The following is a 26,972-nucleotide window of genomic DNA, read 5'->3' as shown; positions in this document are numbered from 1 at the left end:
AACAAGTGAAACAGCGCACATATATTTACATATTAACACCAATGGCATTGTGAGCATGCCTGTTCACCACACAGAGAAAACCTGCAGCTGAAAGCAGTCGACAGTAAAGCAGCAGCCATGGAGTCACCATAAAACACAGCGCTCTACACCGGTTCATATTTACAATTTGTATATGAAACAAAGGCATGTGACTTTATTTACTGTGTCAGAGTACAGCCATGCGTAGTTCGCCGTAAAACGCTCTGCTGCTGTGAAACTCCCGTTACTGACGTTGGCCTTACAAAGTAGGGAACGTGAAGCAAAACCGACCGACACCGATATCAGAGCTGACACGTCAAACAACTGCGAACAACATTAATGAGCCATTACCGTTAAACGAAATACAGTTTCTTCTAGGGAACAACACGTTGATGAACATTTCCAACCTTTTTTTTTCTTTTTTTTTTTAAAGTTTGCTCCATCAACACCGAACATGCAAGTAGATCACACACGAACCATCGACGTGGAAGAACCAGTTTTCTTATCAGCTCGTGCTGTCAATCCAGTGACTATCAGAGAAAAAAAAAACATCCGCCAGTATTAAGACCACTTGGAAATATTTTCGGAAGCATTAGGCAATCATTATTGCACGGAGAGGTATGTGCGCTTTGAGACAGATGGACATGACCGCGGAGTTTTAATGTCAGCGGTTAATGAAATTGACTTGCCTGAATTTAATAAGAGCAAGAAAACCTGACATGCGGGACTGCGCGAGAGAATAATTAAACATTTCCCCTCGTCAAACATCCCGGCGTAATTATTCTTCGTGAGTGGGCTCTGTCCACGAGGAGCATTTAGACCGATCTTAAAGCATTGAACTGTTTAGATCCGAGATTAGAGTATTGATCTGTGATTGTGGACAACCCTCCCCCCACCCCCATCCCACCTATCTGGGCATGATGTTTTGAATTATGACACAAAGGAGGATATGGATCCGTCACAGTCATGCAGAACAATCCTTAAAACATGCGATGAGACGTCCTTCATCCCGGGTCTTCAGGCGGTCCCTCTGGTGTCAGTTATAGGGGAGGAAGCTCGGGTTCATTCCTGCAGCGTGGATCCGGGCAGCTCGTTGGTCAGTGTGTGCCAGCGCTCCACTTTCTTGCCCTTGTTCTTCAGACAGTCTATCCAGTGCTGCAGAGTCTCTCCCTGTGAATGACACCCTAAGGATACCCCCCCTTTACAAAAACAGAAACAGAGCAGACAGTCAGAGGAGAAGTCAAGAAGAGCAGGCACAGCAAGCTCCAGTACACAGCTTCTGAATATGTCGTGTATTGTTTTGTATTCCATTTTATTTATAATAGACGTCTAAAACACAGAGGATCAACAATGAAACCTCATGTTCCAGGCTTTTAATGTTTTTTTTTAAATTCTGATCAGGTACTAATTAGACCTGTATGTATTTTTTTACCTTTGTCTAATGAAGTGTGTTCAGATTGGCCATTAATCGTGCTGAAAAATTAAAATGTCAGTAATGTTTTTTTCTTTCTTTCTCTTTTCTTTTTTTTAAAGCTTAGGTAATGGGTTGGAAAAAAACAGCATTGTCCAAAATACACCCGCAATAAAAGACATTTGCATAACTAACAATAACCGAAAAAGCAGAAAGACTTCAAGCCGGATTGGTTTCTAAGTAAAAAAGGGGAAAAATGAACACGGCTGAGTCAAGTTCCCCTCTTTAAATTCACTGGCAAACAGCCCATTGTGAATGGCTCTCCAGTTTTAGATCTAATCCCCATCTTGTTTTTCAAATGTGTCGAAGCACCTAGAGTGCGTATTATTTCAGGTCGGGAAATGTAGTTAGTTTGACTCATGAGCTTTGAAAGTGTGTATCCATTTCCATATGAAAATAATCCTTAACAAATGCCATTGTTCCAATTTGAGGAACATATGCCCACAACCTGACTGCCCATCAGCATCAGAAAAATGCCACAAACTGTATTTTTATGCAACATTTTCACACCCTTAGCAGAAGAAGGTTTGGTGCTGAAAGTCTTGAACTAGGGCATGTTTATCACTGTTTCTGTTCAGAACTGTTATCCACAAAAGACGTTGTTTGGTTTGCTGGTGTCAGGATCTCATCTCTGCTTTTACATATGATGTTAGCACAACAGAGTCTGAGGTCAAGGTCCTCAGCTGGAAATAGGTGGAGTGCCCACTCTGGGTCAGCGAGAGCTGAGTGTGAAAGCAAAGCTGTCGGTGAACCGCTCGATCCACGTTCCTAACATCACCTGCGATCACAGGCTTTGTGTAGTGACTGAAAGAATAAGATTGCAGATACAAGTGGCAGAAATTAGCTTCCTCCTACACGTGTCTGGACTCTCTTTTAGGGACAGGGTGAGGATCTCGGTTATTTGGAAGGGGCTCAGAGTAGAGCCGCTGCTCCTCCATATTAAAAGGAGCCAGTTGAGGTGGTTCAGGCATCTGACCAGGATCCTTCCTGGAAGCCACCTAGATGAGGTGTTTCGGGCATGTCCTACAGAAAGGATGTCCCGGGGTAGACCCAGGACATTACACCTCTCAGCTGGCCCCATTGTCCCCCATAGAGCTGGTGGACGTAACTGGGAACAGTGTCTGGGCATCGCTGCTTAGACTGTTGCCCAGAAAAACAGCAGAACATGGACGGATGGACGGACATCTTCATGTGATTTGCAAAATAAAAATGTAGAAAAATGCCAATGAAGAATTCAAACTTTTTACCTTAAAAGAGATTTAAAAATGGAAGTAAATATAATCAAATGCAAGAATCTTAGGCTAAACATCTAAAAATGACCTGTAGCCTCACTCGTGGCATGAACTTACCTATGAAGTCATTGGATTTTCCTAAATCATAGTCCCACACGGTGACCTCCAGCGTCTTGGTCGCTAATTCTGAGAAGGAGATCTCATAGAAAAACTCCTGAGTAAAGACAGAGTGAACAGTCAGAAGATCTCGAGTCTCAGAAAACTTTTAATGCAGCTAACTGGTTGGAGGATACATTTAAAGCTTCTAAATGAGCTGCGCCTTCGCTTTCAGTCATTACTGAAGTGGATGATGCGTACCTCATTAAACTCCGGGTTGAGAGTCTTTTTAATGACCGCTGTTTTGTGCTTGGATTTCTTGTGAACGTCTGGCTTCAGGTACCTGTGACAGAAGAATATTTTACCGTCGTGTATACGATTCATTACTGTTCATATGTCAAAGCAATGGAAGAAAGAATAACAGTCACGGCTGTAAAGGTCAGAGGAGGAACTCGTGATTTTTCTATAACTGTTGAGGAAGAGGAAAGAGTCAGTGATTGCTGTGTTACTCTTACTTCATTCTTTATTCTAAATGAATACACTATATTGAAGTGCTAATAAGAATTAGATGAGCTGATTATTATTTTTTGCACTAATCTCGCCAGCTGGTAGCTGTAGCTTCATATTGAACAGACAGTGATATCAGTCTTCTCTAATCCTAGTCCCCCATCGATCCCCTGAAGGTTTCATGTATTATTTGTTAAACCCACAGAGGGGACTGAGCAGTATGTCCTTCAGCAGCACAGCACAGATTGTAAATTCACAGCCTCCCTTTGCGAGCTGTCATTAAATTCTCTGGATATTTTTAAGCCAGCTGGAAGCAGCGTGGCAAAAATCTCTATTCACATTTGCTTTCCACCCACCACCCACAGCTCGGGCTCGAGCGTATGTTCCCACACACTCTCAGACACAACAAAGCATCTGGGAAGATGCTCCCGCCAAAGGGCAAAGATGTGAGCACGCATCCAAAATGAAACAAGATGCGTGATGTGTTCCTGTGGATGTGTGAGGGATGCATGCGTAGGTTTGGTGCATGTAAAGCGGGAGAGAGAGAAAACCAGAGTTTGAAGCATAACGGGAAAAGAGAAGGGAGATTAGTGTGTGCGTGAGGTGAGGCGAGCGTGCTGGCATTTCTGCGTTTGTGCGCATCCGTGTGTGTGTGTGTGAGCGTGTGAGATGGGAGGTTGTGGAGTGTTTTACTTATTGCAGAAACAGCCTCAAAGCCAGAACCAGCACTCAGGAAAACACTGACACGAGACGAGGGGCGATTTTTAAAGCTCATTTGTCCACTTTATGTCAGTTTGCATCATTCAAAACAGATACAGACACAAACAGACACACAGTGACACATGCAGTCTTCATCAGTGAGTAATGAATCTCCAGAGGACCTCTCTGACAACAATAGCACCCACATCTGTTTTTTTTCTAATCCTGGACCTCCTCCATGATCCAACGCACCCATAACATTAGATCATGTCACTGCCTTTCAGTCAGTTTCAAACCTGTCAATACCCATACAGTCTCATAGTTGTCTTATAGTCATCGTGATGAATGAGTGACACGTTTCCCAGTGGCCTCTATTTGTGTGAAAAGCTGCACTCATCTCTCATCGTTACCTGATGTGAGGTTAACTCGAGCCATCGATCACTCGCGAGTGGCAACAAAAGGTGATTTATAGGGTCTGTATGAGCCAAGGGCCAAACTGAGGTATTAAGGTGTTGAAGGAGGGAGACGAAGATTGTCCTGAAACGAGGATCGTGACATGTGAGTCCATCAGTCTGATCTGTGTCACGTGTTCATGTATCAGAATGTGTGTGTGAGCATTGTTGTGTGATAATAATAGTATGTTTATACATATTTTTTTAATTAAATGTATGCATTATTAAAAATAATTTTAAAGACTTGATAATTAGAAATAAAGTCCTTAAATATCACAGACAGGTAGCTAAAGAGATGACAATTCGTTTTAGTAAAGCTGATAACATATGACATCACAACCACCTGCAGTAAGTACAGATGTGTGTGTGTGTGTATTTCTAATATGAGTTACTACGAGGGCAGTGATCTGAGGTTAATTGATTAGCCTGCAGGTACATTTAGAGTGACAGCCAAGATTTGAATCCAGTCGAGTGCAATTCATATTATTGACCAAGGAAATCAATACGCTTACTATATCTCTTTTAAAATGATAGGTTAGAGGTGTTTATGTTTTGGTGATTATCACCTCCTGTACCAATATCACAGTATTCCAGGCAAACATCAATGGTTTATACCTCAGCTTTTGTTTGTCTGAAAGTCGCTAGTGAACAGGAGTAATATTCAAATATCATAAAAGATACCGTGTCACGAGTGGATCTTTTGCTCCCACTGAGAGTCGCTAGGATTAGGTACCTTTTCATATTCGAACAGATCCCTGGAAATTTGTACTGTACAGTTTTTGTGTGTATGTGTGTACTTTCTCATGGTGAAATAATAAATTGCCAAATTCATTATATAATTATTCTCTTAAAAAATAAGTTTCTGCTTCTATATTTAAGCATTTTGTTATTTATTTCATACATTATACATACAGAATAAAACCTTTGTGTTTGACCAGGTGTTTCACACAGATTAGATGTGTTGCTATGACCACCTTTGGATTTTGCATTTAAAATATTTGTTGTCTGAGCAAACTCGCAACACAAACCTTTGACGAGTTCTAATTTCAGTGATCTCAACGTAACGTTCACACATTAAGTTTTATTAAAGTCTTAAGTGATAACTTCATGAGGAAGTCACCTTGGATTTTCAGATATATGCGATAGAGAATAAAAGTGTACAGTCAGTAGTAGCCAGCACCATTTGGTTGGTATGCTGAAAAGTAGTGAATACTGTACCCGGCCCCATTGGTTCCTCGCCTCTAAGCAGGTATGCGCCCACTTCACAATGCCGGTGTTTATTTTCCCATCTTTGCTACGAGGCGCTCAGTTTTTCTGGTATTCTCTGGTTTCTGGTTGCCACATCCCTGCTGTTCTCCTTGTGTGTGGAGATCTCTTAAAATCTAAGGGGTTACTTAAGCAAACTGCTGAGGCTTTGTCGCTGCTGTGGGTTGGACCATCGAGAAATAGGAATAGCGTTTCAGGGGCGGTTCAAGGACATGGAGGTTTGGTCTAAAGTATTTTGGCTCTTCGTGAAATTCATGACTTGATGGCGTGCTTACGTTTTAACGTAGGGGTCGGAGAAACCGTTGACGTCCATGGCTGCCAGATGGGCGCAGCGCTTGACGCCCACACACAGTCCGCCACGAGCTCTCTCCTTGGCCTCGCCCTTCAAGTCGCCATCGGTGGATGGCGGGAGGAACTGGAGGCAGAGCAGCAAGCGTCCTCTCTCCTCTAGACTTCTCTGCTGCTCCATCTCCCACTGAAAGAGAGACGACGGACAGAAACAAATAAAATCATAGAAACGCCAAACGAGCGGCCTTTGTAGTTCACACAATAGTGACTCGGCCTAAGCTTCAGGGTCAATAATGAAAATGAGGCAGCAGTTTTGTTCCACGACCTTCAAATCTGCTGCAATCAATAAGGCTTTTTTTGTTTTGTTCTGTTTTTTGCATTATGTGCGATTTTAAATGTGCAATGTAAGAATTAGCAGCTGACTCTGGCCCTGCTGAGCCTTTCACTAACTTGTGGCTTATTGATTGTTTTAGTGGCCCCACGACTTTATTGGTTTCTTTCTCCCTTTTGTTTTCATCACCGTTATTTCTAGCCACAGAAAGCAGCTGTTTACAATGAAACAGCCCCGATAAGCCCGATGCATGCTCCCTGCAGCACTAAATGACATACAGACAGACAGTCAGCGGCAAACTGGTGAACTGAGTGGTGTGTTTGGAAGAAAAGGAGCCAGATTTTCCCTCAGGAGTGAGTGGAGAGCTAAACAAAGCTCTAAGGAGTGTTAGGACTGGAGTGATGGACTGTAACGGCTCATTAGTGATTTTTCCTACCTTGAAGCTGTTTCCTGCCTTGGTTCTAAGCAAAGCTAACAGTGCAGACTCACAACATGATTCAAATGAACGCTTATGTATTGATTTGATATCCATGACTGATGTATGATCACAAAATCAGGCTCAGTTGTGGAGTATGGTATAGCTAGTTCTCCTTCTCTCTTAATGGCCAGCTTGTGTTTCTCACCACATTCAAGGCTGTTCAATTAGTCCGCCTGTTCTCACATCTTTCAAACCCGCCCACAAATTTATTTCCTTCCCATTTGTCTGTCGCCCTGCGAGAAGCTGGCTCCACACTTGATGCATGTTGATTTCCACCTCCTTAATGAGCTCTATCGATCTGTGAAGGTCCGAGCTGTTTTCTTACCAGGTACCCGGTGCAAATTACCCTCACTAATTACAAGTTTTTTATAAGTCCCCTGACTGCTGACGACAGATGGCAGAGTGGTTTTTGGTCCCAGAGAGAGACACAAAACATGGGAGACAGGAAAGGCAGCGTGATGACAAGAAGGGGCAAAGCTGTTGAAACTATTTTAAAAAAGGGGAGGGCGGATCTCGAAGGAGATCAGTGTGTGTGACATATTGATCTCCTTTGCTGTGTCCACCTCTTGCCTGAAGATAAGACTTAATGAGAGATGGAGAGATATTACAGGAGACGTTTAGTGGAGATACAGTAATGGTAGATCTGCGGCGCACCAACAAAGACAGCTTTTGAAAATCATGCACCTACAGCGATGCAAATCCAAAATAGCAAATGCTTCTTTCCTATAAATACCGTACATGTACTGCTGCTGCTGGCCATGAGGGTGAGTCACGGGCCCGTGAGAGCGCCGTCTTCCCTTTCTTCACCCTCGGTTGTTGCTTTCTTTCTTTCTTTCATCTGTCACTTTGAATCTATTTTGTTGTTCCGCTTCTTGTCAAACGCTTTGGTAACTATTTGATGTTGTCCATAGAAAATACAAAAGCCGGGAGCGACCAAGTACACTGACTTAGAGGCTGATGTTTCACTTTGTCCAGGACAGGTCTTTGCCGTTGGACTGAGAGCGCTCCTGAAGTTTGTATCTAAGCTCTTTAGATGAGCTCAAGTGTTAGATGAAAGTCAATGAGCTCTTTAGGTGTGCCTGGTTAAATAGGAAAGCTACATCCAGGGATGAGCATAAAGTCCACTTTAAAGCAGGACTGTATTACCAGTAACCTGTGGCGTCTACTTTAGCACATCATCGTGTGTTTAGTAATTAAACAATGTATTTTAGCCAGAGTGTAGTCAGTGCATGATATTGGCCTAAGTTTACTTGCAAGAAGGGGCAAAGGTAGCAAACCCAGAGCAGCACACAAAGACGTTTATTTAGGATTCCTTTATCATTTGATTTAAATACACTTGATACTCCTAAGTGTAGTTTTTCAGTGTTTGGGGTGAGTGTTGTGAATAGAACCGCTTTAACCCCCAAAGTCCTTTTCAAACTCTTACCAAGTAGTTTTGGAATCTAAACTAATCCGACAGTAAAGGTAAAGAGCGAGTGACGACAAACACAAGTTGCACAGATCCCACTTGGGGGGGAAACCGCAGTGGTGTTCTACCAAGCGAGGTTAATGGGTTTAAGTGGCTCTTTTTCCTGGCTGAATCACTGTGGTAGCTGTGCTGAACACATAATCCGGTTAGGTTCCAAGTTTTCAGCAATCAGCAGGAAGTTTTTACTGATTCTTCTGTTTACAGCATGTTTTAAGTGCAATATTGATTCTCTATCGGTTGAATATGTCTCATGTTTAACGTTTAAAAGTATCCAGTTTAAAGTTTCAAAGCTGTAATGTGCAGCTGTCATGTCAGAAATCAACAGCAGCACTGAGATCGCTTTCATCGATAAAATAATTAAAGTGTCTATTTTACCACCCAGCGTGATGTAACCCCAGATTAATGACTTCGCTGCAGCATTAATCTCTCGTTTTATTTGTAACAGTGATCCATTTTACTGATAAGATCTCTGGAGTAGGTGATACTCACAGGGATCATTTTGTGCCCAAGAAGAGTCATGTGACCTCTGCAGAGAACCCAGCTTAACAGAGAAAACTGATAACCACCATTGTGATGCCTGTTATCTCCACCTGGGGTTTGTGGTCTTGTCAAACATAAATAAATCCTGACTGTGCTGAACGTCGTTGGTAGTATACCTCTCTAGTTGACAAACTGTCTTCTTGGTTCTTTAAAGAAATGTTATAGTTAACATGAGTATACACGAAATACTGTACTGTACTGTAGTTACAGTAGACTTTCATTTACAGAAACATCATTCCTGTAGCAATTTTTCACTCCTGCTCAGAAGACTACTCTAACCTTGTTCTTCCTGACTCACAGGAAACTGTAACACCAGTGCAACTGTCCAAATGTCCACACACCTATAATCGAGAGATATTTGCAGACAGTGAGGATAAGAAATACTGGAAACATAAAGTTTGGCTGCTCTCAATTGCGTCATAGCTCGATTCTTTTCCTGCACAGCTGGGATTCTGCGTCTCATATCTGCGATGTAGCTGTTTTCACTTTTTGAGGGTTGTCAAACACACAAACAGATCGGATGAAGAGGCTGCTCGGAGGAAGCATTTGTTCCGCTTCCTTTCTGCTGCTGTAAGCGTTTAAGTGAGAATTTTCAGGACGGATTCGGTAAACTCGACATTTAACGGCTTGTTACACGGTTGTGTTCCTCTCTAATTTACAGACTTGATTAGGAAGAATTGTCAGCGTTTCCTGCACTCCCCCACCCCTCTGTCTGGTGGGGACAAGGAGGCATGCTGCATTTCAAAATTCCCCCACGCGAATCAAATCTATTTAGCCAGGAGCTGCTCATTTTGGCCTTTCGGTGTTGCAGCTGTCACTGACTGACTAAATTTAGGGATAATGCTTTTTTTTTTCCTGGTCATTTAAAAAACAGCTTAGGGCTTAAGGGGTAAAAGTCAGTGTGTGCATGTTAGTTTAGTTTATGCAGCTTTTAAAAGAACAAATAAAAAAGAATCATTCTTCAGCTTACAAATGAAATTTTGATTGGATTCGAAATAACATAGCTCTGCTAAATTATTTCCACTCCGACAGCTTTGTTTGCTTTGTTGTGTAATTATTTTCAAAGATAATATTTTTTATACTGATAAATTGGATAGAAAAGTAAATAAGTATTAAGCACATGTTGTACTTCTGCTCTAGCTAACTACAGATAAATATAGATCACTAACTTTATAGAGGTTTTTTAAAAATGTATCACTACCCTGCTTCTAGTTTAACACTAAAAATGCGAATGTATCAGGAGGTCACTTCGCCCTGTTTTGGAAGTGGAAGACAAAAAATGGGTGTTGTTCTTTAAGACAGGATGAAAAATGGACTGAGGGGACAGACAGGAGGAGGGTCATGTTGAACAGAACAGACAGAGGACTCGGGGTGTTCACCTCTCGCAGGTAGCAGGAGATTCCTCTCAGGGCTGTGCTCATCGCAGTTGGTGAAGGCAGCTGGAGTCGAGCAGAAAAAAGAAGAGAGGTAAATATTGAGGTGGAGATGTCTGAAAAGCAGGCAGGTTGGAGGAGCAAAGAGAAAGGGACGGCTGCATCGAGCGGAGAGTGGAGCCACTTTGAAAATTACATTCCTGGCACAGCGTCTGTTCGCGGGATGACAGAAAGGCTTTAGCGTTTGATCGCAGAGTGGGCACCGGCCTCAGAGGGCCAGTCCAATACCAGCAGCCTTCCCCAGCTCAGAAAGAACAAAACCCAGCGCCCTCGCAAACCTCTTTTAACACCTCTGCCCCCGACCCCTGTGCACACCCCCTCCCCCCACTTTTATTTTTTAATCCATTTGTTTCTCATCTCTCTGGCTTGCTCTTGCTGTCTATTGACAATTCTCCGCCCCCCTCTTCTCCTGCTCTTTCTCCTCACCTTTTATTCTCACAGTGTTTGCAGCTTTTTTTTCTTTCCCCCCCACATGTGACCCAGTTGACATTTAACCTACATGAAAAGCTATTTGTGGCTCATGAGAGTGGAAATCAAATCCACTTCTTTCTTTATCAAGTATTTGTAATTCCAAGGAGGCACAAATCATCTCAGACTTCACATAACGAAATCATCAATTTCCAGAGGTTTTGGTAATAAGTAACATTCAAATGACTAATGATAACAATAATAATAAATTTGCCAACTTAGTCATACATTAAGAAATGCTTAAGTGGCAGAGTTTTTAAAGAATTCTTTTGTTATTGAAGTAAAATATAAGTTATACAGTAAGCTGTAGATAAGTAGTTATTATTATGCTGACTGCTGCTGTGTCTTTTATTTCATTACAATAAAAGATACAATTTGTCAGTATTTGTCAATTTAAGCAGGAAAACTGAAAATTTGCTCTAATACGGTTGATGTATTGAAGCATAAGAATATTGTGAGAAAATTATCTGATCGATGTAGCGAGTGCTCTGATGGTCCTGGATGAATCCCGAGCGCAGTGGTTTTATTTCCAATGATTTTTCCGAGCACAGCAGCTCATTAATGCTGTTCTGTTTGCGGACAAAGCGTTCAAGTTTGCTAGATAGGATCATTACAAGTCAGAGAATGTACATAATTGATGAACTTGTAGCTGCTGTGCCACAACCTGATTTACTGATTTATTTTCAGCCAGTATGGATCAGTTTTGTCACTGTACTGTTAAACTAAGCCAAAGGAAACACGGTGACATTGACCGTGTGAACCTTCAGCACATCTTAAAGCTGAAGTTTTTACTAGTTACATGCAGGCTGGTGATACTATCATACTGAATGATGCTGCGCAATAATACTTTAGACGATGTTGTTATCTACTTTGCAGGAACTGTTTGGGAGAGGCCTTTTTTCTGTGTTCCTATGCACAAAGTGAGCTCTAAACTAAATGGGCTGCCCAGTTTGTTGTGGAATACGTTGCCTGGCTGGCACCGAGCCCTGACCTTCACCTTCTCCCACACTTGTTGGATGAATTTCAACAGCCACTGAGAGCCGCGCTTTATCCAACCCAGTCATTCAGATTTAAAACGAAAACTAAGATTTAAAAAGAGTTTAGGGTCTTACATTTTTAAATGTAACTTTTTTTTCATAAACATGAAAAACATGGGTGCAGATTTGCCATCAGCATTCAGTATTAACATTTGAAAACTTTGAAGGTCATTTTTCTAAATCATTAGCGCATCTTTCTTTTCTTTCTCCCTAATCAATACCTTATAGAGCTCGGTCATTTCACACCATGCGCTGGCAGCTGGGATAGGCTCCAGCTGCTCTGCAACCCTTAACTAGACGGGCCTTTTTAGAAAATGGATGGAATTAATGCTTAATAAGTTATTGGATTTTTCACAAACTGGCAATACAGTTTATTTCTATAAATGCAGTTACTGATTTATAAATCTAAAGATGGCACAGATGTTGCACAGCCACGTTGCTTGTTTTTTTTTAATTTAAATATGATGAGACCTAGATGTGTGATATTCATCCAAGTGAAATGATACATCGATCAGGCACAACATTAAAACCACTGACGGATGAACTGATACGGTTTATTATCTCAATACAGTGCAGTTTTCTGCTGGGAAACCTTGGGTCCTGGCATTCGTATGGAAGTTCTTTTGACACCTATCACTCACTTGAAACTTGCACACCATCCACACCTGACAATGGCGCTCCCCGATGGCAACTGCTCTCCCAAATAGGACATCCTGTCACTTTGCAAATCTGCCCAGGAATGAGTTGGGGTAACACAATAAAATGCCCAAAGTGACAGCCCAACCCACAGACTCCCATCTGATCCAGCGCCAGAACAATCATGAGTCACATCCTGCAGCACACAGGATGCACCGCCGGTACCAGACACCGCAGGACGCCTCCAGAGGTCCTCTGTCTGAGACCCAACTGGTCAAGGCCATTGTGACTCACATGAAGGGTTGCTACACAATATTACAGATGGTTTTATTGTTGTGGCTGACTGGTGTGTGTTACCCTCTGTCATCACCTCATCCCCTTCTTTCTCTGTGCACACCCCCATCTTTACTCACAGCTGTGAGTCAGACAGGATGCCTCAATAAATACTGCTGTACCCCCTACTGTAGCATTCATCTCCCTTATACGCTTATATTTTCCTTTTTCCTAGTTTTATAGGTTCTGTCTTTCTTTTTTTCCCCTCCCCCCCGTTCTTCTCACAGGAGGTGGATGCTCCAGACAGATGTTAAAGTGTTTGGTCTGGTCAGGCTTCACACGGCGCAGGGCCACCCGAGACTCCCCAATGAACTCGTTATGTGTCAGCTTGTCTTCGTCGCACACGGACACCCTGGGAGTGAGAGACAGGGAGGGGATGGGGAGGAGAACGATGGGCAGAGCACAAAGCATGAATCAAAAATAAGAGTAGCTGGTTACTGCAGTGACATATTAGGGCCATTGTAGGTATGAAATTCAATTACAGAGCTGGGTGAAACAACCTATTTACGAGGGGAAAAACTATAATTCTGAAATTTTACACATTTTAAAGGAAAGGCTTAAGAAAACACATCGCATCACTCTGCAGGTGGATCAATGTCACCGCACCACAGACGCTGGTAAAGGAACAAGAAAAAAGGGAATGCCGCATCCACATGTTGGTGCAAATAATACCTTTGCAGCTGTTCTTAATTTCTGATGCTCAGCATATAAATGAGTATATTGTTTTCTTTTGAAGAGCATTAGTTCACAGTAATATTTCTGCAAAGTCTGGATGATAATGGCTAAAATCACAAGGATTTCTTTATTGGAGAGTCATGTTTCAATAGGCAGTGTTTGGAGCAACATGGCAGGCATCTTTACAGATCTGAACAGCTCTGTGAAAAATTTCTTAAGACTTTGCTTCCAAGGAGACGGATGTCTTGAAAATTCTTAAAGTGGTCTTGAGAATTAGTTCTCCACGCTTTCTGAAGGTCTATCAAAGGTTTTCTTTGGACATTGAAAATGTGTGAAAAAGCAGCCAGTGTATTTTTTTTTGTACCTGGTCATTTTCAGAGGATTTATTTTTTGTTAAGCCACTTAACAGTGTTGTGTCTACACATAACAGACAACTTAGCAAAGCTAGTAACAAAACACTTTCAGGGGTTTTGACACTAAAAGCCTGTCACGAATGCATCATGTGTCCCCATTTCTTTATTCGAATCTATGAAACACAAAGAGAACGCTGTTTGACAGATGAGAAAATATTTTTGTACCAACAAAAAACTTTGTACCGATTGCCAAAAAGCAGTTGGACCAAAACTTTGCATATCTCTACATGCTGTCAGGGCGTCTTTAAAAAATATGTGGAAGCTGGACTGCATTTCAAACTGCGTTTCAGGCAGTGGTGTTGGCCATCTTGTCAAAAATGATGGACGCAGAAAAGAACCATCAGGTTTTTATGCCATCTGAAAAGCATGAACAGCTTCATTTTTCAGCATGACAATGCTCCCAAACACAATGCCAGCACGGTAAAAGCATACCTGGATAGGAAACCGCACAGTAGCGCACTATCAATCATGGATTGGCCTCCCTAGAGCCCGGACCTCAACATTACTGAAGCAGTGTGGGGTCATCGTGACAGAGAACATAACAGAAGGCAGAAACATCCAAAGAAGAGCTCTGAATGTCCTTAAAGGTGGTCACACCAAATACTGACTGACAGCATTTATTACAAGATTGAATTTCTATGTATGCTTGCACATGTTTTAACAAGTCACTGCACCCATTTCTCATTTTCTGAGCAAAATATAAAGAAATGAAGGGTGAGTCAAGGGTTTTGCATAGTATTGTATAATATCCGAGATAATTCAAAGTTTTACTAAAAATAAAAGTTTTTTGTTAAGTCATGATCTGCCTCCCCACCACCCTTTTTATTGTTTTAGACCTACAATGACCCTGATATGACAGAAAATGTAAAGTAATCAGAGGGAGAGTGCTTTTTGTGTGTGATGGAGTGTGGTAGTCAAACACAATATCATGAGTCATTTTAGGGAAGGGAAATCACTGACATAAACACGACCTGAATAAAGTAACAGAGTCAGAAAGTGACCGATGCTACATGTAAATCAGGCCTGTGTGTGAGTGTGTGTGTTCAGACTAGAAGTAATTACCATTTTCCTCCAGCAGGAATTTATATAATGTGAAAGTGCATCATGCTAGGTTAAGTCAATCCATATTTATGGGCTGGCAAACTTTTACACCTGCCATAATAGTGCCTGAAATAAACTAGTGGGCGGGTGGGGAGAGTGGAGTGAAGGAGATACAGGGATGCTGTGTATGTGAGGATTTGAGTGACGTGATGAAAACAGGCCAGTCTATTTAAATGAACACGTGAAGTGATATGTTACAAGCTAACTGAAGCCCAGCACTTTTTCTCTTTAATTTATGTAAATGTGAATGAAAGACATACAATGGGAGGAAGAAAATCAAGAAAGCGATCGGCCACAGGAGAGATTGGTATATAAACATGCTGCCTCCCCATCTACTGCATCATTTGACTTCTTACTAAATTCATAACCACAGGTGTAATGTTTGTCTTCAGTTTCTGATAATAAAAGACAATAATCTGTTAAAATACAGAGAGTTAATATCTAGTTTAGTGACTTAAGTTTCCTTAATCTGAAACATTGAGTATCAAAAAGACAAAACTAATGATGAAGAGAGGGGGGGATGAGCGCAGATGAGAGCAGCAGCTGGCGCTAAGGGGAGAAAAATGGTGTAAAACAGCTCGAGGGTGAAGTGGTAAGTGAGAAAATGATGGGTCAAAGAGGGAAGAAAGATGGAGCCATTATAATACCAGCTGGATGTAAGGCTTCACTTACAGAACATCAAGTAATAAAAACATTTAAGTGTCATTGTGACAGCTCATAATTACTGACGCATCAGCCATCACCCATAATGTGAACCCAAGCAGGGTGGTGAATCTGATCTACACATACCAGCACCACCTTATATACAGATGAAGTCTCACTGTGACTGCCTGCTGTCTATTTCTGGCTAAAAACGTAGAAAACGTTATCAAAACTTGTGACTTTTTGAGTCAAACATTGATAAATAATAAGATAAAATACCAAAATGTTTATTCTTTAGTTCCACATACTTTTTTTCTTCTTTTTTTTTTTAAACCAAATTGAGCTTCAGAAAAAAACCCTTAATTTTGACTTGTGGCTTTTGGGCTGTGGTCCTACACACGGACTGTAATAGCGCATTCATTTGAAATGACCACAAGGGGGCGATACCTGTGGTTACAAAAACAGTTGAGCTTGATTTAGACTTCTGCGGGAAATCTACGTCCTAACTGACGTCGTAACCGGAAACACCACAACCATCCACGGCATTTAAGTTGTTGTGGTATGCGTTGACCGGATGTGTAGTTACATCACATCAGGTTATGTGGAAGGTTACGGCGTAGGGTTAAAATGAGTTTCCCATTTCTGCGTAGTTAGATATTTCCTTCTGAGGCATAATTCTCTCAATAAACCCACCCTGTTGGTCACTTTGCATGCTGCTAGTAACGTCATCATAGTCACATCCTTTCAAGTTCAGTGTTTTGGTGCTGGTACTCCCTACAATATGCTCCTGAATGATTGGTGTCCCCAATCAGACAATACCTTCACATCAGCACTAGTTAGCTAGTTAGCATATCCTGCTGATATGTCATTAAAATGGTGGTAAAAACTGACACGATCCTAAATACATGTCTTCAATCTGGCTGCGACAGCAACACAAGTTATAAAAGAGAGGTACAAGACCGACAGAAACCCGGCTTGGGTCTATTTGATGGCAACTTTGTTATAAGGTGACGTTACGATCATGCAGAAATCTGTGGCAAATGGCCCTTGACTTTTCCTTTTACACTTTCCTGATGAGTTATGGACTCAGTCGCTCATTTCGAGTGGGAAAAAAAAACCCCAAGGTGTAAATTTTGTTTCTCTAACTTTCAGAAAGATAGATCGTGCAGAGAGATGTGTGATTTCACAGTCAGATCAACTCCTTGCTGGGCTAATCTAGTTTCAAAACACCAAGATTCTCATGTGGCTTAAAAACAGGACTTAACAAACCAACAGGTGACGTCACAGTAGCTACATCCATCTATCCATGCTCCATAGAACAGAGATGATGATAACTGATAAAAAAGAGCAAATAGTTTTTTTGGGTTTTTTTAGAGGAGGTAAGTGTTTGATTAAATGGCCTGAAGTATTCTGCTTTTATTGTGATGTTACATATACTTGTTTAAATACTTAGTCAAAGGCTGCTTAAATCAGTGTTGGAACAGAGTAAGAAACAATTATGGATCATTTTATTGCAATTTCAAATCATCATAACAGGATAAGCTGTGCAGTCTCAGCTTGTTGCAGGGCAACACCTCCAAAGCTTAGTGTCACCTGATGCTGGCAGCTATAACAGAGAATATTGTAAGTGGTGTGTGAGGAAGTGGAGGCGAATAAGAGGGTGATATGTATTATACTAAAAACAAACCCTTCTCAGCCGCCTATTGTATCTATCCTGCTCTCCAGCAATGGCCGACAGCTGTTAGTCACCAAGAGCGTCAGCCATCATTATTTTACTGTTTAATTCATTGTTGGTCTAAATATATGATTTTTTTCCCAGACTGTAGAAAAGAGAAAACATTGATCTGGGCAGCACAGTTTGTTTCTTTGAGGGCGATCACTGACCATCACCTCATGAGGTACAAAGGATATGGGCGCTAGCTACTTAGCACGCTAACTCTGGTAGCTATCCATGTAACTACCGTAATGACATTGATACTTTTTTCCTGTTTATGTAGCTAAGTAATTTATAAAATACTGATGATTTCTTCTTCTGCACGTTGATTTTGTATTTTCTTATTGTCCCTTTTAAAAGCTTTCATTTGTCACATGGGTCAGTCACACTAGAGTTAAAAAAAATCTCCTAGCAACTGAGAAAAACTGATGGTTGCCCAGTGACTTTTTAGCTTTTAGACTAAAGTTGCTGCCCTGCAATAACTTTGTCACTGTGGAGGAATTTCTTTTTCAGACCTATGAGGTTTTGGCTTGACCCTGAATATCAGAGGCAACAGCTTTTTGCTGATTTATACTATTTACCTTCTATAGTTACACAAACAGATGGCATGTAATTGCCAACTTGACCCCATTCAGTTGCCAACCAATGCCATCTCATTGCCAGTTCATTGCCGTCTTGCTCCACTGAAGTTGCTCTAAAGATGGCAGCTGAGTGCGAGTGATTGCAGACCTGGTCTTTGTCTTCAAATATTTCTAATCCAACAAGACCAGAGGTTCATTGCACAGACTTACAGCAATTTTGGTTGTGCCATCATCTTGAAACACTGTTTTCCCCAGTGTGACTGTAGCATTAGCTTGTTTTTGAAAAATCAGATACTCTTAAATTCTTAGGAGCTGACACCAAACGTGTCCACAGTGACTGCTTGAAACGATCCTTTGAATCTCGTGCTCTCAGAAGTTTGTCAATTTTAAAGACACTGTATTTCAAAGATCGATGGTGACATGTTTCCATGTTTACCTAAGTTCAACTTCCCATCTCCTGATCTTTACATGTCTCTGCTGAATTAACACTGCCAGATTCTCTAATTTCCCTGGAGAGATCATCCGTCGATCCTATTTAAATCCCACTCCCATGTGTGCCACGGCAAAGTTTTAGTCACAGGCAGAAACAATTCGCAGCTTTCGTCACCTCTAGAGGGGGGTCAATGAAATTAAAACACCCCGCGGAGCTCAGTCTGACCTCAATCTGTCACTGCAACTTGGAAAGAGAGAAAGCAAGGAGCCAGATTGAATGAGAGACAAAGAGAAAGGAGTGGTTTAAAACGAGTGAGGGGAGATCTTTTCTGATCCTGGTGGACAGGAGAGTGTGAGGATGGGGAGGAACAAAGGCGAAGAGGATCTCAGGATCAGTGGAGATGGAAACAGAGAGGGGCAACATGGCAAAATGGAGAAAGGCCCATAAAACCAGGAGCTGTGATTGAGACGGATGATAAGAAAATCCTTTGTAAAGCACGGGTCAGCTTTGTGATGGGAAATGATAAACAGAAAGGCAGGGCATGAAGAGGACAGAAATAGCCTTTCCTAGAGCAAACATTTACCGGAGTGTTTTGCGGTACATGTCTTCCTCGGTGATTCCACAGTAGGTGAGTGTCTCGTTCCACACGGGATTCAGCGTGTTGCGAACAGTCTTGGTCTTCAGTTTATTGGCCTGTAAGTGATGGGCAGAGAGAAGAAAACATCAATTTAATGCCAGGCTTTGTCGAGGAGAGACAAACGGAAAACAACCTCCACGAGGAAAACAAGTTCAGTTCCTACAATCTACAAGGTCATTTTGCCTCATTGCCAATTTATTGGTCTGCACTTTAGTTTTCATTGCATAACGCTAAAAAAAAATGCAGCATGAATTAATCTGCACTTCAGAGTCCTTGTGACAGGATACCGAAGGCCTCTTTCATTTAGGGACAAAAACTCTGTTCTGATAAGAAAATCAGACCTTGCAGGCGCCCGGCAGCAGATGCAGCTTGACGTACGGATCAGCCAGACCATTGAAATCCATCGGCTTTAGACCCTTTTCAGAAAAGATACAAGCCATGTAAAAAAGAAGATCGCAGTACAAATGTTCAACATTTAAAACGACTAACAGACTAAGACTTGAAGGGTTCTTTCTTCTTCTTCTTTTTTTAATCAGTAGAACGAAAAACACATGCTGTTGAGTTGTATCTTGGTTCAGCTGCAGTGGCTCTAATGGAGTTTTCCGAGTTCGGGATTTACCTTTGCTCTGAGGACTGTGCAGTGCAGGGAGCTGGTGGCTTTCTCGTACAGTAGGTCAAACTCTAGCGTCCCCAAAGAGGCTGGAAGGCAGTTAATAAAAAGTCACACAAACACACACACAAATCTGTGCCATTTACTTTGGTAATTGCTTTTGAGCTGATGACTTTATTATCTGCAAAACAGATGGAGAATGATGGCAGGGAGAAACACAAACAGCAGATGAGAAGGAGAAATTGAATTCGCTCAGACTTTTATGAAAACATCTTTTCTTTGTTTGAAAGGAATACATAAAATATTGCCCTTCTTGTTGGGAGTTGATAGAGAAAGATTGAAACTGCAGTGCATGTACTGCAGACAGCAGCTGGGTGGCTGACCTCAGCATAAAGCATGGAAACAAGCTAAAGCGGCTACACTGCTTCTACCCAAAAACACATAAAACCCCATCTTTCATTCATCCTTTGTAATGCTATTCCCGTGTAGAGGTTGACCTCTAATGTAGTACCCAGAAACTTCTACAAAACTTTATACTCAAGTCTTGGTACATGTTTATTAAACGATCTGTCCTTATTTATCCTTGGTGGTATTTTTCTTCTGGTGGTCTCCGAGGTCCCTGTTAGATTCACAGTCTTACTTTTCATGACTCTGTGTATTTGTAGTTTCTGGTATTTTCTGTTTTGTTCTGAAGGTTTTCTCGTGTTGTTTTAGTTCCTGTTTTTGATGCTTTCTAAACCTTTATCATTGTATTTAATTGCTTCCCACCCCAATAGGTCAAGGAAAGGTGTAAAGGGGAATTTATTGGGACTTGCACAGAGAATCCCACTGCATTTACATGAGACGCATATATTCCTCTAAAACTACATGGTCCTGAAGCTGGAGAACAAAAAGCACATCGCTCTGCGCGCTCTTAGTAAAAATAGGACCACAGCCTCCTTGCAACTAAGAAAACTGAGAGGTTTCTTGGTGACAGAATTGAATTTTTTAACATTTATGGACTCACTATAAGTAGCTGCAGCGACCAGCTGGTTCGTGAGAGGTTTATTGTGCAACACCCTCAGCCTGCAAGGCTGCCTTCCACCAGGCAACGTGGTGATTAAAAACCTTGGGACTCTCTGCCAAATAGTTGTGTTCTGGTTACTTTCTTATATAAAAACAAGGTTGTCAAGCACCTATGTAATTCAGCAATTAAATCATTGCCCTGCAGACTGTACATCAATATTAATGCAGGAATTTGTGAATTTCAGATCTTTGAGGTTCTGGCTGGACTCTGAATGCATGTAGTTTATGTGAATTTACCGATTTAGTCAATTTATTGCAGTTAATTGCAAACAAAATTGCTATTTTATTGCCAACTTGATGTACAAAGGTTGCCCTGAAGATGGCAACTGACTGTGAGCGGTTGCATGACAATGAAATTGCAAGTTCATTGCAGATGTCCAGCATAATCTTGGTCATGTTGTGGTCTCAAACTACTGAATTCACCGGGGAACTGTAGCTTTAAAAAGCCAGATTAATAAACTTTGATATATCCTGAGGTAATTTGATAAGGAAAGTTGTTTTTTTTTTTTCTTACAATAAAGTTGGAGTCCTTTTGCAGACTATGCAGTGACACTATGTTCTCAGACTGACACATGTGGCCAGCACATGAGCTGATAGCACATGGAGCAGTATTGGTCCGCCACTTGCTGCTGTGCAAAGTTCTTTCAATATTTCAAGCAGTGAAATGATCCGCAGTAAACCAGATGTGCGCTGACTTAATTTTATTTGCTCTTAGATTAGGTTGCTTCAATGAGACTTCCAGGTGACTCACTGTTATCATCGCTGTCACAGCTGTCGATCTCAATGGAGGTGTCCATGCTGCTCATGGCTGACAGGGAGCCCCCTCCCCCCGCCGCTCCCGGTAACTGTGGTGACAAAAGGCCACTGCTCCCCCCTCCTCCTCCCATGGGCCCTCCAGCTTGACCTGTGCTGCCAGGGCTGAGCGTTGTGGGCGCCGCCACCTGATTGGGTGAGAGTGGCTCGGAGAAGGAGGAAGTGGGCGAGAGGCGAGGGAAGTAGGCGGAGATTTGACGAATGGGGCGTATGGGGCCCGGGCAGACATCGATGGCCATGTGCTCCTGGATGGTGATGCCCAAACGTTTTCCTTTTCGCACAGTCATAGGGCTGGAAAGGAGAATATTACATTAGTGTATGCACACAATTTTGAATTGATTACCAGTGTAGAAAGAGTGAAGACGGGGCATTTTCTTTTCCTCAGCACTGAGCTCAGTGAGGTGTTTGATTACAAACAGTCTCTGCTCCTCTAGGATTTTCATTTTCAAGAACATATCTAAGGATGTTTTTGCCTCACAGAGCTTTCCTGGTGAAAATCTTTCTAGTGTAACTGGAACAGTTTTAAAAGATGACATTACATTTAAGATGTGCATACATTTGCATTTCAATTAAGCAGATCTGAATGAACCCAAGCCTATCAGAGAGGATAAAAGATAATGGACAACGGGGGTCTCCTCCATATCCTAATCATCCTCGATGAAACAGCAGTGTATGTGAGAGTGTCTGAGCATGCATCTTATCTATAAAAATCTTTTCAGAATGCTCTGCAGACACAAAGGTAATTACATAAATCTTTACAGGCTGAGATGGAGAGAAGATTCCTGATGATTATATAGTGTTGTGGTTCCAAGGAGTGGAGCTGACCACGAGGCTGATGTGTCTGCTCTTTTCCCAAAATAAAAAAAAGAGGGGGTGGACAAATATCTCATAGCTTTTGTTTTCTCAGCAGGGCTTGAGGGGCCATTCTGTCCTCAGAACAGAGTGAACTGAAAATCCCCCCCTGGACTCCCATCGCTGCTTTCTCTGCATTAATCGATTGGAACTGATAAGTTAATATTTGCACTTACTCCGTGTTTGCCGTGCACGCCGAGTTCAGCGAGGTTTAGAAACATAAAAATGAGAATTCAGACAGGGAAAGCTCGGTGTTCTGTTTAAGTATTTTTCATGTAATAAATTCTTATTTTAAGCTCATTTTCAACGTCTTATTGGATGAAAAGTAAAAAGTGAGACTGTCTTCATCTCTCCCGGTTACCTCTAATAGCCTATAAAAACATCGGAGTTTCTTTAAGGTTAAACATGAGAATAGAGGCATTTTAATTATTAATTCAGAGAGTATACCTCTTTACATTTATCCCTTCTAAAGAGCAGATGCCAGTCCTCTATAACACTAATTTTTAGTGAATGTCTTGCATCAGATTTTGTATCAAATTCAAAGGACTCGACTGAATATAGACACATTGCCACGAAGCCCTTCTTTCTCTGTGAAATTACTAGTTATGTAACATAGAAAACTACTTGGATAAGGTCAGTATATTCAATAAGCTTACTGCTTTCAAATGGTTTCACCAGAGAACTATTAAAAGGGTCTGAAATTACATGTCACGAACTGCAGACAGTATGAAAAATTGGACGCAGCTTCTGGGTCAGAAAAGTGGAGCTGTGGTTGCAAAATGATATCTAGTTGTATAGAAATCTTTGTGGACACGGCCCTCACGCCGTGTCCACCTGTGTAAACCCTTTGCTGAAAAGTTTATGGGCTCAGTTGATTATTTTGGAGTTATTCCGAATGAAACATTAAGTCCTTTGTACATTTTAGTGAAAATATCGTGGGCCTCACCCAATCTTATATTTTTTTACTAAAAAAATGCAAAAGAAAGTGATGTATTGAAAATTTTATGCAAAAAACATAGACAGCACAGGCAGTTGGTTATAAATTGCTAATGCTACCTTAGTGTTAAGGTCTGTGTACGACCCACATGCCACTCGGAGACAAACTTCAATTAGTCTAGTATATTTAGGTCAGTGTAATGAGTAATATCACAAACTGACCACCACCTACTAACAGTTTTAATTCACATTTTATATAAATAAATACATAAGGCAGCACAGTAGCACTGTTGCCGCACAGCAAGAAGGTCCTGAGTTCAATTCCACCATCAGGCCGGGGTCTTTCTGTGTGGAGTTTGCATGTTCTCCCCGTGTTTGCGTGGGTTCCCTCCCACCGTCCAAAGACATGCAGTTTATGGGGATAGGTTAATTGGTTAATCTAAATTGCCCATAGGTGTGAATGCGGGAGTGATTGTGAGTGCGAATGGTTGTCTGTCTCTGTGTGTTAGCTCTGCAACAGACTGGTGACCTGTCCAGGGTGTACCCCGCCTCTTGCCCTATGACAGCTGGGATAGGCTCCAGCGCCCCCCGCGACCCTGAAAAAGGATAAGCGGAAGCGAATGGATGGATAAATACATTTATATACCTACTTCAAACATGCATAATTTCGAACAGAATTTCTCACATTATTGCAGCCCACCTGCACCTGCAGTACCTCTACAGCCCACCAGGGGGCTCCAGCTGCAGCTCACAATAGCATTGATAATACAGTTGACCTACAGTGTACTCATTGAAACATGTTTTTGATAAGTATTTAGCCGATGAGTGTGTGGGTTCACAGCCAGATCTGCTTCTCGCTCATGACATCTGGTTTTAAATCACAAGGACGGCGGTGACAGAAACGGTCATGTCACATGCCACCAACAAACCTGTTGTGTCCATATTACTGGAGTCACTAACCATGTATTTATTGTTGACAAGATTTTGAAAAGGACACTCACAGGTGAGCAAAAATGTAGCTACAGCAAGCAGGCGGTTACACTTGAACTGTAGTAAAAGGTTAGCCGACTATAACCAAAGGTCGAAATCAGTGTGAAAGTAGCCACCAAAACCCCACAAAGTGAGAACATTTTCGTACCCTTCCGGTAAAACCACACCCTGCTTTACACTTGAACAGAATCAGACTAGTTGTTTTCCAGCTACCACTCTTTATGCTAGGTTAATGGCTGCAGGCTGTTTTGGGGGTCAAAGCTAGTAAACAGATTAATTTCCGAGACTTCTCTCATCAGGACTCCATCATTATGACCAACAACTCCCCTGGCTGTCAGTGGCTCTAAATTTGTTGCTTCTGACCGTTGACCTTGAGTAGAATTGCGGGCACCGAGGGTCACTCGTCATACACGATCTGGTCTCACCGCTGTGAGCGCAACAGCGGGTAATATACACCACAGATAATCCAGCTCTTTCTTGGCCAGCGTTGAAACAAACTGTTGAAGCACGCCGCAGTGTGCCACGCTGCAAACTTCCCTGACTCATTTGACTGAAAGGACTTTGACAGACTTCTGGCTCTGGGATGGGAAATGATGGACATCTTGCCTTTTATAAACCAGCAGCTGTCATGTTTTTGGTGCCACAAGAGCACATTTAATGACATCAGAAATCCTGAAAAACACGGAAAAGCGCTGCCGCTCTGTTTTACTGTTCAATTAAGCAGAGCAGAGATATCCTAGACTTGTTGCACGCAGAGTCAGAGTTAAATCATTTAGAGAGAAAACAAAGCAATAAATCACTTCTGCCTGACAATAAAATAAACAAAACAGAAGCCGCCCACGGGTGAAAATGAACTTAAGAGGTGGATGGCTTGATATTAAGAGGAAGGTGAAAACGAGTCAGTGAGCTCTGGGATGTTGATTGACTAAAATTTATTGATGGATTAATTCAGAAGTTCTTATAAGAAAAAATAAGCCAGGAAAGCGCACACACACACACACACACACACACACACACACACACACACACACACACACACACACACACACACACACACACTGTGCCATATCAGCATGCACATCTGCAATCACACATGTAAATATAGTTCTATGAGTAATTAATTCCCCTAAAATTACACACAAACACACACCCAGCAGCTTGTTGGAGGGTATTGGCTGATATAATGTGTGCAGTCAGTCCCCCCACCCCCTGTTTTGGCAGATGTGGCCGTAAGCTGGAGCAGCCTGAGCACCACCAGCACCACCAGCACCACCAGCACCACAGGCATCAACAGCAGCACACGTACACCCTAGAGGCCCGGTGGCTCGCAGCTCTCTGGAAAGCAGAAGCTCTCAGGGAGCTCAGGACTGATCGCTCTCACGCTGCCAGCTGGAATCTCTCTCATCTTCTCGTTTCCTCGTCATCTTGTTGCTGAGAAGTCTGGCTGCACGCGCCCAAGATAATAAGGTGCTGATTTCAGCGTCACACTTTACAGGTTTTTATGTGCTGAAGCACTACTTTGCATAATTCCTATATGCTGCAGGATAATGTGCCACTGGTTCCCTGCAGCTACACACACTATCCCTACATCTATTAGTTATGCAGCCACATACAGTAGAGTATTTTATGCACGGCCCCCTTGTACTTATGTTCATGAGGTTACATAGGTTTCCAGCTTCAAAAGGGGGGGGGGGAAGCGACGCTGCCACAGTCTGGCGGTCAGAAATATTTTTGCGCAACATGCAATCTCCCCTCCTCCCCTTTTAGCTCCTTCACTTTAAATTAGAGTCATATCACAGGCATGGGAGCTCTCTTCACAGACACCTTTCTTCCACCTGTAGGTGCGTGAGGATTTCTCTGTCTCCCGGCTGGTTTTCGTCTACTTTCCCCCGTGTCCTACATACAATGGGGCCCCTGCAGCAGGCTCCGTTCACCTTTAAATAACAAGCTGCTGGCTGACAGGCAGATGGTATAGTACTGTGCTTTCAGAGTGTAGCTGCTCATTAGAGCTTGGTACTCAGCATCATCTACAGCTAACCATCGTGACAGTCGGCACTTATAAATTAAGAGCCAAGTTATTTTCAGGCAGCCAGGAACGGGAAAACTTGAGTGAGAGTGTGACAGGAAGGTGTGAAAGAAAAGTGAAAGAGCAGACACATGCCACATGTTGCACCTCACTGCTGTATGCAGAATGATCTGTCTGGTTTGTGATGCATTAGTTTTTTACCTTAAAATAAAAGCAGACGTGCACATGAACCTTACAGACAAAGTGAGCATGCAATGACGGCAGTGGAAGGTGGCCAACAAAACCTAAAACCAAACATCTGAGAAGAAGTGCAGATGCAATTTAAGAGGAAAAATTAACATTTCCAGCCTTGGCTTTAGAATCAAACTATCTGCATTTCAGAATAAAAGAATCAATATGGTGTCTTACCTCAGTGATAGCGTAAGTGTGAAACTCCTCATAAAAGAAAAAGAGGAAGAAGAGGGGATTCTGGTGTGAAGAGGAGAAGGAGACTAACAGGTGGCGGAGCGGGGAGCAGAGAGTAGGGAGAGAGCTGAAGAGAGAGAGGGAGAGCGGGGACGGAGCGAGCGCAGATTAAGATGAAAATGAGGAGCTGAGGGGAGAGAGGAGAGCGGCATGCTGGAGGAGGCAGAGGAGGAGGATGGAAGGAGTCAAGAGGATGAGAGAAAAAGAGAGAGAGGCAGGGGGCGAGTTATTCCTTGACAGTCTGCTACGCATGTGACCATTTCGCC

The 26,972-nt window shown here is 42.2% G+C and overlaps 1 protein-coding gene across 1 annotated transcript; it reads right to left on the bottom strand.

The window, feature by feature from the left end:
- Positions 1–26,972, bottom strand: LOC146381676 (double C2-like domain-containing protein alpha). The gene is made up of 11 exons (XM_084937773.1): positions 26,650–26,972; positions 21,376–21,728; positions 19,569–19,648; positions 19,291–19,365; positions 18,896–19,005; positions 12,979–13,105; positions 10,226–10,285; positions 6,017–6,216; positions 3,079–3,160; positions 2,839–2,935; positions 1–1,217 (listed from the first exon to the last, which is right to left on the bottom strand). The coding sequence occupies exons 1-11, from the start codon at positions 26,679–26,681 to the stop codon at positions 1,081–1,083; spliced, it is 1,353 nt and encodes a 450-aa protein (XP_084793899.1). The 5' UTR covers positions 26,682–26,972; the 3' UTR covers positions 1–1,080.

The sequence above is a fragment of the Perissodus microlepis genome, chromosome 8 (genome assembly GCF_051167445.1).
Source record: "Perissodus microlepis isolate ML-2025 ecotype Zambia chromosome 8, ASM5116744v1, whole genome shotgun sequence".
In the NCBI taxonomy this organism is placed as follows: domain Eukaryota; kingdom Metazoa; phylum Chordata; class Actinopteri; order Cichliformes; family Cichlidae; genus Perissodus; species Perissodus microlepis.
This window is presented reverse-complemented; position numbering and strand designations above follow the sequence as displayed.

Excerpts from the sequence above, each read along its gene's own strand:
- LOC146381676 (XM_084937773.1), bottom strand. The coding sequence starts at position 26,681 with ATGAGGAGTTTCACACTTACGCTATCACTGAG. Across the intron at positions 21,729-26,649 it reads ACACTTACGCTATCACTGAG|CCCTATGACTGTGCGAAAAG; the intron begins GTAAGACACCAT and ends TCTCCTTTCCAG. Across the intron at positions 19,649-21,375 it reads CTGTGACAGCGATGATAACA|CCTCTTTGGGGACGCTAGAG; the intron begins GTGAGTCACCTG and ends ACTGCCTTCCAG.